This window comes from Gallus gallus, chromosome 2 (assembly GCF_016699485.2).
Source record: "Gallus gallus isolate bGalGal1 chromosome 2, bGalGal1.mat.broiler.GRCg7b, whole genome shotgun sequence".
NCBI lineage: Eukaryota > Metazoa > Chordata > Aves > Galliformes > Phasianidae > Gallus > Gallus gallus.
In genome coordinates this window covers 6536597-6549527 of record NC_052533.1, presented here as the reverse complement: position 1 = coordinate 6549527, position 12931 = coordinate 6536597, and the positions used below count along the sequence as shown (strand labels likewise).

General features: G+C 39.2%; 1 protein-coding gene across 10 annotated transcripts in view; it reads right to left on the bottom strand.

The window, feature by feature from the left end:
* The window catches only part of GALNT11 (polypeptide N-acetylgalactosaminyltransferase 11), a 39859-nt gene that overhangs the window by 10180 nt on the left and 16748 nt on the right, over positions 1–12931 (bottom strand). For all 10 annotated transcript variants that reach the window (XM_418541.8, XM_004939136.5, XM_046930874.1 and 7 more), the window contains exons 3-8: positions 10824–10947; positions 9304–9470; positions 6826–6951; positions 4349–4598; positions 1780–1897; positions 88–240 (exon numbers count right to left, since the gene is read on the bottom strand). In XM_418541.8, the coding sequence (XP_418541.3) occupies positions 88–240; positions 1780–1897; positions 4349–4598; positions 6826–6951; positions 9304–9470; positions 10824–10947 (938 nt within the window). The remainder of the gene's footprint in view (positions 1–87; positions 241–1779; positions 1898–4348; positions 4599–6825; positions 6952–9303; positions 9471–10823; positions 10948–12931) is intronic.

Sequence of the window (12931 nt, the reverse complement as noted above, 5' to 3'; positions counted from 1 at the left end):
AGAAAGGCCAAGAGACTTCATTGTGACAAAGCCTTTAGACACAAAAGCCAGCTAATAACTATTTCAGGTCCTAGAAATGTCTCTTACCTTATATTCATCCATCCACACGTGTGCCAGCCTCAATGAATTATGAGCCATAGTGTCCTGTCCCCCTGGAGAGCCATAGGGACGTCTTTTACGGAAAATGTGTCCCACTCTGGAGCAGGGAATGATCAGAAGCCGACCTCCACACATCCAAATCTGTCCACAGAAAAAACAGAGCACAGCTTACCATATGCGTACCGACCAGGCTCACTACTTCCTCATCTTCAAGAGATACTTCAGTAGGCTTATGTGAGATATGACAAAATTAAGCATCAGTGTTGTTCTACATCCCAGGCTTTCTGATGAGTTAATTAATAGATCTTTGGGTTAGAGAAAGAAACATTTTGGTCATAACAGCACTCCTCCTACTCACAACATCATGGCTTCCACAAATCAGGTAGTATGCTAATCCAAAAATTTTATGTTCTAATGACCTATAAGGAAATTCTGAAACATCTGGGCTGGGATTTACCTTGTAGATTAAGAAAACTGATACGAGAATTGCATCTCCATGCCTCCACAATAGATGATATACAAGTAGATCACTCAATATCATCAAGAGAACGGTTTATAATCAAATCACTTCTCAAAACTGCCTGGATAAAGACTAATTTTTATTATTCCCAACTCTTCCCAAGAGAGACAGAGCTTCCAGATCTTTTAAAGCTTTCTAAATATACAATGTTTCAAAGCCCTTCATAATTGGAACTGCATGTATTGCTCAGTTAATTTGCTCTTACTCCATACCCTATTCTATGCAGAAAACATGGAAGATATTCTGCATGCAACTCTGTAAAATAACTCAAATTTATGAATTGCTTGTTCTTATTTTTTAATTGTGATCTCAGTTTCTCCAAGAACTCCATTTGTCAGATTTCTCTGAAGTCTGGGGGTATGCGGTCAGTGGTTTTTTGTTTGCTTTTGCTTTGGAGTCAGTATTTTTGTTTGTTTTCACTTTCCTCTTTGATCCCCTTTTCAGATTTCCCATGGTTGCATCTCAATTCTGAACGGATCCTCATCACATCTGCTGAGGAACCCACGTCACAGAAGTAAAGAATAAAAACATGGCATTGAGCACAAAAAGCTGTTTTCTATCAGGGGAGTGACAGTGAAGAGGAGAAAATAAAGCAATCCCAATGAAGCATCACTTTCAAATCTCTTGTTAATGATTTTCTTCATATTCTTTCCAACCAAGGTGATGCTTCTTTTATAAGTGAGTTAAGAGTAAGGTAGAAATTTTATATTCCCATGACCTCAAAATGGAGTTTGAAAAGCACCACAAGCTAAGGAAATATAAGTTTACATACTGCCCACGCTGCAGTTGGCAACATATACTCTTTAACCTATCTGCATAATTCCTTAAGCGTTTGTGTAAACTATATTAATAAATGTACATGATTACTCTTTTCTGTGCATGTCTAGTATTATTTCTAGTGATTTATTTCTACTATTATGAAAAGTTTAGCCAAACAAAGAAAAAAACAAGTATGAGCTCAGAATTCTTTTTAATTTTCCTATTAAAACTTGACCTGAACGTTATTATAGAAGTTAGCGTGCTAGAGGCATCCCCCTCCAAGGAATAATAGCACTAGTTTGTGTGTGCAAACAGCTATTCCATTGCTAAGTACACTGTATGGAAGGAAGAGAAGCCAGACACTGAAATTCATACTCCAATACACACAAAAGTAAGAGTACCCGAAAAGATATTTCCAGATTTTCTCCTCCCCAGATGTCCATGCCACTGTCATACTGTCCAAGCTCATTAAAGTACTCACGGTCCATGGCAAACAGGCCTCCAGCCATAGTGGGTGATCTAAAATGGAACAGTGAAAGCTGGTCAGTATTTTAAACAAGATGACTGATTTCAGCTGAACTGGTTAAAAAGCTTGCATTTAGACATACAGTTTTTAGCTGGATTTCCAACTTGTTCAGGATTTCAGTTCTATAGTCTCTCTATGCGATCTTTCACTATTGATGTACTTGTAAGCCATATTTCTTCGTATAGTAAACTCAAGGAATAAGGATGGGACAGAGAAAGAGAAACAAACTGCCATTTCTCTACTCAAAAAATAGCAAACACCTGTGCAGGCTTGAAGTCCATTTAGTTTTCTAAATTGAAAATTAGGAGCCATCTTTAATTAGCTGCTGGTAAAGAGATCTTTTTCCTAGTCACAAATGCATATAGTTACAGTGATGTGCTCATCTCCCTCTTACAGGAGAGATTTATACTGACTGGGCTTGACTGAACAGCAGAAAAATAGCAGAATCCAGAAGGCACATTAAATCAGATCAAGAAATAATACCCTAGTTATGCAAAAAGAGATCAAAATTTAAGTCATACAAGCCAAGCAATCTACTAAAATACATGGTACTTTACCTCAGACAATTCAAGTACCAGGAGCAGCACTGTTTCATCATCAATGCTGTGGTCAGTTGGTAAAGTCATTGGTAAGTATTTGAGTTTTTGAACTTGCATAGATGTTCTCATTGGAGTTTCTCAGTTTTCTGCCTTGCCTGTGTATTAATAGAATTGTCGTCTATTTCATAAAAACCTCACTTTTTCCAGCCCTGACATCAAAATATTTCATTACAAAGCTCCCCAGATCATAAAATGTAAGACCTCCCATTTGATGGAAAGCCATTCTCGAAGGTTAAATAGCAGTCTATCTTCTCTTTCAAAGCAGGCAGAGTACGTATGAGAAGTCCTTTTCATACCCAGAAAATGATCTCCATAGAGAATGAGACTACTGTTAAGTACCAAGTTCCCTGCCTTTTCCATAGGAACTTTTCCTAAAAGTGAGTTGAAGGAAAGCAACAACAGTGTTGATCACAGTAAGAACTAATCTCCAGGAAAGCCCCAAGTAAGCTCTGAAGACGACTTAAAATCTTTATTCTATTTAGAATCTATGACAGTTCCTTACTCACATTCCCCAGTCCACCCATTTCCTTCAGAAACTGTCACAGCAACACTTCCCATACAAGCCAGTCAAGCAGTTCAGTGACAGAAAGTTTCCTGGCTTCTCAGACAAAGCCTTGTGATGGGTAGACACAGAAAGACTAAGAACAGAGCTGTCAGACCACAGCAGAGAACCTCATAGTCTGAAATCTCTGCACCAACTTCTGAATCATTTTGCAAATGTAATTTGGAATCAGTTTGCCTTCAAAAAAGTAAAACTCTGCCCACTTACTAAACTGAAATCTATATCTGCAACTAAAGAAAGCACATTCTTGCTCTACCAGCACTAGCTATTTTCATGAAGGGATTTGTACCAGGAAAGCATTTGTTCTTGTATCTGAGCCATGTGTGTCTGCTATTAAAGAAAGCTGTCTACTAAAATCAGCTTCTAAGTTACAGGTCCAGTAAGAACCAGATATTGCCAGTTCTGTACAGATCAGACAGTAACCAATGGTTAAAAGGCTAAGGAGGATGTTCTCACATCCTCACATTAAATCTTACAAAGACTTTTGTTTCAGAACGATGCTCACGCAATTCAGACCACAGAAATAAGGACAGGCTTTCAAGAAGCAATTTGGGGCACCACATTGTGCAAAGAGACCAGAAGTGTTTTGAAGATGGTCTTCATGTCCATGTGCATTCATTTACAAAGCTTTATGGCAAAATAAATGCTCAAAGCATTAAACCTTTTTCCCCACTCAAACGAGAAAACAAACAAAATCCAAATAGAAAAAAAAACATTGACATAGAAGATTAGCAAATACTGCATCCTCTCCCATCAGTTATGAAATCACCTTCACATTACCACAAAAATACATTTCCCCAGACTAGAAATTCTTTGGCATTTCACCACAGAAAATCTACAGCCTATGAGCTCAAGTGGAATAGCCAGGCAGCTACTAGAGACAAGATCACATCAAAATCATGATCATTAAGCCAAAAACAAACTGGAAACAAACACTGACACATAGTTTAAATCTGTCAGGTAATTTCACCATTAATAGAGAGCACAAGCTCTTTAAGACTTGTGTCTTTAACAACAGCTGCTAATATGCTGCTGCTTTTCTCCCTAAAAGAGTACCGTCTTGATCAACTAATACATGATTAAATACTAGAAATAAAACCGAAATAGGTAATAGAAAATTAAACTACTTCTGGGCAACATAATCAAGAGAAATAGCTGATAGGTCGGGCACCTGCTTCCAAAACTGCATGCCCAGATTCATTCCATAACATCTAACAAGTGGTCCTGATCACCCGTATGTTACACAGAGCTGACTACTGCACATCATGCAGGAGGAGCCTTACTTGATTGGAGCAGTGGCTCCCTCAGGTCCTTCAAGCTCTGACAGAGGAACAAGATCCCACTTAAAGTGCAGGCCCCAATTAAACCCTCCACGCACAACTGGGGAAGAGCTGTAGGTAAGTGTGTCAGCGCTGATGATGTCAATCACAGGGCACACCACAGTCCTGCGGTCTTCTTTGATTGGAGTCAGCAGAGGTTGCAGCCACATCTCATTCACCTCACAGTGACTGTCCAGGAATACCAGCACTTTTCCTACAGAGGCCAAAATACACAAAATATAAAGACTTGAGGGAACATGAAATACACAAACATGTGCAATTGTAGCTGCAGAGCATCAGCAGCATCCTCACAACTCTGTGTAACATAAGGGAAATGCCATCTGCACTCAGAAGGGCTGACAAGCCAGACAGCACTGGGATTAGCCCAGTCACTAAGAAGGTAGATCCTGACTACTAACATGTATTATGAATTGCTTAAGTGGGCAGTTATGGGTTTTACAGTCACCAGATAACACACTCGGACCAAGCAGAACTGCTGTACTTTAAAAGAAACATCAGAACTCTCAGAGTCTGGAGATAGACTTGTTCTGAAGAGGAGCACCTCCCATGCATGAATGAGACTACAGAGACAGATGAAGATGACAGTTACTGGGTTGGATGAACTATCCTCATGACAAAGCTGCTTTTGTCCATTGACTGTAATCACCTTAAGCTTCCTTCAGATCACACTTCAGCACTTACTGCTGTAGCTAACATCTGTGAGTTTTAAGCTGAGCCATCCTGACAAATTAATCTGCATTCATTCATGACACAGATCACAGCACTTCAATTCCTGAATATAAAGTAATGCAGAAAATCTCTACGTTTCCTTAGCTTTAGATATTGTGGATCCAGACCGTTTGAAAAGGAGAGCAAATGCCCTGATGTGGCACAGCCAGACCCATCAGTACCAGACCAAACAACACTTTGGTCCTGTCAGGTCTATCAGATCACCTGCCATCAGAGAGGACAATTTGGTTCCTGAAAGGCCTTCAGGTTCAGCTAATCTAAGAAATCATCTGAACTTTAACTGCATAACATTAGAATAACGTTATGTAAATTTAATGTGGATGAAATGGAAAAGAGCTTTAAAAAAAACCACTTAGACAAGCTATGTTTGTGTGTTTCTATTACCAGGCAATTTTTGACTGAGGGGAAAAGGAGGCTCCAGAAATTCAGAAGAGCAGTAAAATGACTTACAGTTGCACTAACACAAGTGGGTCCAAGCAGTTTACAAGATGTAAGCACAGTTTCCTCTCTGAATTGTGCCATTACAATGCTAACGAGTAAACACTAGTTAAAAGATCTTATCCACTAGACAAAGTTATTTGGGTAAGTAGCCTATATCAGGCAACAAAGGTTTAACAAGGAAGTATATTAAGGTAAATGGCAGTGAACATAAAAAGACCAGACACAGTTTATCCCAATTAACACTCACTACAGCAACAGAAAAGCTTCTGTGAGAATCATTACAGTTAGATGGTGAATTAGAAGGCACCTTTGAGTTTACTGTGGTAAGAAAGACTGTCATTTTGGGGCAATAATTCCTACGTGAAACATGCTGAAGATTCTCTGAGCAATCAATATGCAGGGCAGAGGAAGGCATTCCTCAAACACCAGTCTTTCAATCAAGAATAAGGTAAATTATTCACTGCCTGACTAAATGTAGTCAAGCATTGTTTTTACTTTACTACTTCACTGACCCATTCTAAATAATCAACTCATTTTTATTACTCACTTATTAAAAATGAATTTATACAGGAAGGAAGAAAGAAAACATGAATCAATACTTAGACAAGAGTAAAAAGATTGAAGTCTGCTTCCAGATTTGCCAAGTCACTGTTTGGGTGATTTGGAAAAAAATATATATTCCCTGTTACACAGCAGAAGCTTCCTGAAGCTAATTACAAACCATAAAAACAGTGGATTTATTACATCTACTCTTAACATTTTCATTGAAACAAGAAACAAATCTTTCTTGCTTCCTTCTCATTAAGTCATTAAGAGATTAAAAACCTCAGGTGAGGAGTAATTCAGCAAAACTAGGTGGAAATACAGAAGACTTTATGTAGAACACTGTCAATCATGACGTAAACATTTAACATTAGTTAAGGTAACATTAGTTAAGGTCTCCAATCACCATCATACAGGTATCAACCAATAGACTTCATATAGCTGTTGTAATGTAGTTTAACAGAGTTACTGACATACTGAAACAATTTTTTATAACACTTCACACCTAAAATAGCGTTAACCATCTTTCCTCCCCCCAGCTTAAGTTGTGCAGCTTAGAAATTGGTATTAACACAGACACCTTTGCAGTGGGGTAAAGCAATTGCATGTCAAACACTCAATATCTGAGAAAGTTGTGCCACAGAAAGAGAAAAGTCACCCAACATAATGTCAGAGTACGCAAAGAACAGAGAAACAAGAAAGTATACCTGTAGCATGAGAGGCTCCAATCATCCTTCCTCGAATCAAGCCTTCTCGTTTCTCATTTCTTACTAGTTTTGTTGTTTTGGGAAGCCGAGTTTTAACATACTCAACCAAGTCTTTCTTCAAGTCATCTAGAAGAATACAAGATCAACAACATGACGGATGCCTTAGGCAAGTTTTTGTTTCAAGCCGCAAGACGTTCAAATCAGGGCTAAACATTAAGGTGCAGTTGCTTGAATAAAGACTGGATTGCTATTGTTTTGCAAAGCATTTACTACAATCTCATTCAAGTTAATGGGAAAGAACAGATTCAGTGCTAAAAGGAATTACCACTGCTAAAAAAATAAATTTAAGATCACTGTACGAGGAAATAATATTTCTCTTCCTAAATTCTTAATGTTGACTGCCACTTGCAGGAAGAGTAATGAAAGCCCTTTCACTCATGCAAAGTGATTTAAACTATTATGTTCCACATAGTAAAACAAATACTGACACTTGAAAAGCACAATAACACCTTTAATCATCTGTACCTTCTCAGCTGATTCAACAGTAGATAAACAGAATTATAACAACCCCTCACAGGCAGTTGCTTTTCTGAAATTCAAAATAATCATTTAAAGGGACCACTTCACCTAGTGATAGAAGGGGAAATTGTTTAAATTAAGAGGTAAGATTTAGACTGGATATAAGGAAACAGGGTTGTGTTTTTTTTTTTTTATACAGTAAGTGTTGTGAAGCACTGGAATAGGTTGCCCAGAGAGGTAGCAGATTCCTCATCCCTGGAGAGGTTCGGTGTAAAGCTGCACCAGTTTTTGAGCACCTGATTGAGCTGTAGGTGTCCCTGTTCATTGCAGGGACCCCTAAAAATCATTGTGAGGTCCCTTCCAGCTCAGTTTTATGATCAAGAGCACTGTTGACAAGTATATGCTTTTGAAAAAGAGCAAAGTTCACTGAAGTATATAAACACCAGTCCCCTGCCTTGCCTGTCCCTTCTGAAGGGCCTAGAACACTCCATCATGGCACACCAGCCACAGGACTCTGGCTTCCATGACTCACATATTCCCTTGTTGTTGTAGTTCAGGGACTTGCTTGCTCCTTATACTGCATGCATTGGTGTTATACTGGTTGTTCCACCAATGAGACTAGTAGTTCTCTGTAAAAATAGCATCTTCTCCCATCTTTAGCTTCAAAACATACTCATTTACAGCCAGAAAGGCAAGAATAGCAACTTCAATGCTTTGAATCTAATTTGGTCTTGAATTAGGTAACAGGCTAGAAGAGTAAAGGCATTACTGCCTAAACGCAGGCATTAACCAAATGCATTACCACATTCAAAAGAGTGGGTTTTGAAGTAAGCTTAGATTTGAATATGAAGGCTATGAAACCTGAAAATAACAACTTGCACATGAGACTTGCAGCAAAGAGTGCTCATTGCATCCAAAGAACAAAAGGACAAAAGTTTTTAAGTATTATGCATACTTATCATCACGTGTTTGACCTCTTTTCTCCATATCTTAACGTTTGACCTGACCTCACAGACAGAAAATAGCTGCACAAGAGAACTTAATTCTATAAGAGATGCGTCTCAGTCTCAAAGAACAAGTGAGACCTTAACTTGCAAACCAAAATGAGGTAAAGAAAGATCCTATGTACTAAAGAAGAACCTAAAAATCATTTTAAAAATGCATGAAGTTTTGGACTTATAGAGGCAGGCAGCTTGCACAATCCTACTTGCAAGTCTTGCTGGACTAACACTCCTCAACTGGCACACAACATTTGAGATGCCAAAACCCCTGGGTTACATCAGTCTTTGCCGAGTGCTTTGTGTAAGAGAAAAACGCTGGAGCACCACTCTTTCAAGAGTAATGCAATGCTGCAAGGATTTCCCCTCTGGGGCATGGCACTGACTTGGTGGAGGTGGCTGCTCCAAGAGCCAGCAACAGCTACCCCTAGGGTGGCCACAAGAGGCTGTGCAAGAGCCATGCAGAGCCCTTCCAGTAAAGGCTGAGCTCTGATCCCAGCACTTCATTATCCTGAAATGCCAAGAAAGTAAAAAAAACCAACGCATTGTTTCCATAGTGCCACATTCACTTATTTGTGAGACCTCAGCAGGGATTGTGTGCATTCAGTGCCTTTCAGAAGCTTTCATGGCCAGGATTGGCCTAAGAAATTTTCCGGGAGAGTAATCTCTGAGCACTTGAGTAGCCTGGACACACTCCTCATTATTAGCTTCAGTTTTTGAATGTTTAAATCTATATAATACAAACCTCATCAGGAAAATGGCACCAGTGTCAAAGCAGATAGCATTTTGGGCAAAATGGAATATCTTGCATCTGTAGTGGCTAGGACTTTTCAGATACAGACATCAGTAAAAACTGGTTTCACGTACAGATTCTACATTCAGTCTGATAGTAAAGCACAGGAAGATATGGGAAAGCTGAGAAGTGTAGGCTCTGAGCAAAATATTTCCAAAAGGTTCTCACCCAGTTCACTGTTGTCATCCACCAAAATAATTTCATGAAGAAGGTGAGCAGGAGTGCGATCCAGGACACTGTGCACCGTGCGAAGCAGGGCAGAAAGTGCTTCGTTGTAGAAACAAATGATAACACTGGCAAATGGCAGATCAGAAGGGTAGGATTTCTCTCTACACCTGCAAACAGAAACACAATACTTTGTTATCTGTGGGATTTCCAAAGGGCTATGTCACTCTTTGAATGTCATAGACTACTTACATCCAAGTTATTTAACACCTACAGTAGGATTAAGCATAATAAGTTACTCTCCACATAAATACAAACTTACAGTTAGCACTGCTACTTGCTAGAAAACAAAATATGATGGGTTGTAGTGGGCAGGAGAATAACAGATCCTTAGGACATAAGAGTAAATACTAAAGTCTTATTTCAGCTATTAAAACACTGCCTAGTACTCTAAGGTGGCTCAGGTATGTACAAGAATGGCAAATAGGACAAATACATCTATTGCCCAGCCACTGGAGAGCTGGTTGGATATTCCAGAGTATCTCCAATAGTGCTAAATACTTGTTTAGACAACTAAACACTGGGATTCAACCTGCAGATTAAGACACTCAAATCAAGTCAATACTGTCAGTGAAGTCTAGACAGCATTCAGCTCACCCTAAGGCAGAGAAGTGCATTTTGTTAGCTGAAGAGCTGTGTATGCTCCATTAACTACACTGACTGGATCTCTGCTAAATGTAATAATAGTAGAGACAACTGACTAACATGCAGATAACTAAATTTAGGCATCTTAAGCTCCTCACTGAATATCACTCAAAGCAGAAGTTCATTCTACTTATTTTCAAATTTTATCCATAACCTCTACAAGACTACAATATTACAGATTAATGTCATTTGATGATGCCAGACATGAGGGAATCCAATAAAAATAAGAAAAACCATAAACGGAAACAGTGGTATACAAAAGAAGCCTTCATTGACTTGGAATGAATTCAGCTCCTGGTAGGGATTTCAGCAAGTACGATTCATTACCTTGACCCACACCAAAGCAACCACCAGAAAAATAGAAGCAGGTTTATTTATCAATTCAGTGGTTTTTTTCTTATGTTGTTACTGTGATGACTTTTTCCATATGTACTGTATGGATTAAAGAAAAATTCTGCTTTATAATAAAACACAGTATCCAGCAGTGCCATCCAGATACCAAACAAATTCAGAAGTAGAAATCTCAGTCTTTCATCTAACTTATCCTCTATGGGCTTGCAATAAAAAGTGAGCACTACATAAGTTGCCAGCATCTTCTCCATAGAACACTCATCAACTTGGGCACCTGAACATTTAACATCCAGTTTTCAATGGTACCAAAGAGAATTATAGCATTTCTTTTGACAATTACAGTACCTGTAACATCAAAAACAAAGCTTGAAAAGAAGTAGCATACTTGAAGTAACAGAGAGCACATCTAGGAAGACAGCTCTCAAAAATTAAATAAATATGATATGTGTTTGAATAACCATACATACTTTGCATCTCTTGTATCAGGTACCTCCCTGTGGTATCCCAGCCGGTTACTGATGAGCATATTGAAAGCATGCTTCTGATAGCCCAAGTCTCGTACCTCCTGATCTTCTTCATTAAAAATCATTCCTGCAGAAAGAACACATCCAGATCAGTTGAAAGAATTAAAAGTATCCATTGGAAATGATCAAGGATTGAAATGTGTGCTTTAACTTTCCCTAAAACCAACAAAGCCAAAGCTCTTCAGAAATTCCTTTACTCTCTGGTTCTGTGGAATGTATTATTGCTCAACTGTTTTTGTTACCCCTCAGATAAGTAGAGCTTTTGAGCAGCCTGTGTAGCTACAATAACATGAATTCTTCCTCCAAACTGATGACTTTCTTGTATTTATTGCCTTAACAGACACATTCCCTTCTCTTAAATGGTCTCTTATTCCCAGCACCACCAAACAACATCAAAGACAGGAAAGACAGCTCACACAATGAATCAGCACCTGTCCAGGTCTAGAAGTGGGATTTTTGAGAGAGAAAAAAATAGTTATAGTGGGAGAAAAGCCCTCACAGTAACAGCTCCAATTCCACGCAGTAACAAAAATAGCTATGATAGAATCGACAACTTCTTATTTCTCACTTGAGACCTTGACAACAAAGAAAACAGCAATAAAGCTAGCTGCCCCTTTGCTGATTATTTTAGCAGAAGCATCAGCTGTTGCTGAGCACAGCAGAGGCAGCAATTGTTAGTATAAATAAAGTACACTGCCAGAGGCCAAGGTGAAATCCCGAATGCCATCGTGCCTGCCTTGATTCAATGCCAGGGTTCCTCTCTCACTGAGCCAAATGCTCACCAGGGTGAAGAACAGCAAAATATTATGGTGCTCCAAATGAATTCTTCTACAAAAAAATGAAAGTAGAAGGAAGTAGCAAGAGCACACCACCAGCAAGTCTTGCTGCATCTCCCTTACAGTTGTTTTTGACAGCAATCTCTTACTCCTTTGCCTTCTCTCTAAAGCAGAATAAAAATCAAACCTCCCAGACTGTCCTCATTCCTCACACTGAGTTTTTGACAGCTATGCAAAAGCCAACTGAGCTCAAATGCAGTGGATTAGAAAACAGAATAAAGAGCATAAGAAAATGTAAAGAAAAAAGTTTTAACCTTAAGGACAAGCCCTGGTGGGCCTTCAGAGCACAGCTGTGTCACTACCAGTTGTTTCAGCACAAAGTCTACCTATGGGTACAGAAGACCACCTTCTAGAGGAAAATCTGCATCCACACATCCAGATTCCCATCTCTTGGGATTCCCACTCTAGTGCTTTTAGTCCCAAGTACAGCAGAGACACTGCAGTGACACTGTGAAACATCACTAAAAGGGAAGATTTAGACTGGATATAAGGAAAAAGTGTTTTTGTGTATTTTAATTTTTTTTTTTTAAACAGTAAGGATAGTGAAGTACTGGATTAGGTTGCCCACAGAGGTGGCAGGTGCCCCATCCCTGTAGACATAGACAGTCAGCCTGGATGGGGCTCTGGGCAACCTGATCTAGCTGTAGGTCTCCCTATTTATTGCAGGGGTTGAGGCGGGGGAGAGACTAGATGACCTTTAGGAATCCCTTCCAACTCGAACAATTCTATGAAGTGTAGATGCCCTGACACACGTACAGAGAGCAGGAATGAGGTCTGGTCACAGTAACAGCGCCTCTCCCCTCCAGCACCAGTGGTCTAAAAGGGTAAGTCAGCCTTCCTTTGAATTAGATGCAGTTTCAGAGAAAGGTTTCCAGCTTGTGAGCTTAGGTAGCCAGCTCAATCATTTTTGCATACATCACAGTAACACAATGCCACTGGGTCAACCTACAAACATTTCTTTTATACAAAGCATGAGCTTAAACACACACCAAATGTTTTGTTCTACATTCCATCAATAGACAACCACTAGCTACTCTATTCTGATCTTCTGAATACAGACAAGAAGAAATGCTAATAATTTTTAAAACGTCTTCATAAAGAACAACATCCAAAACATGCGCAAAAGACCCGAAAGGTTTCAGTCCAAACAGTAGATAAGTCCTTGGAAAAGAAGATTTGCAATGGAAACATCAGCTCCGGATTGACTTCAGCAGT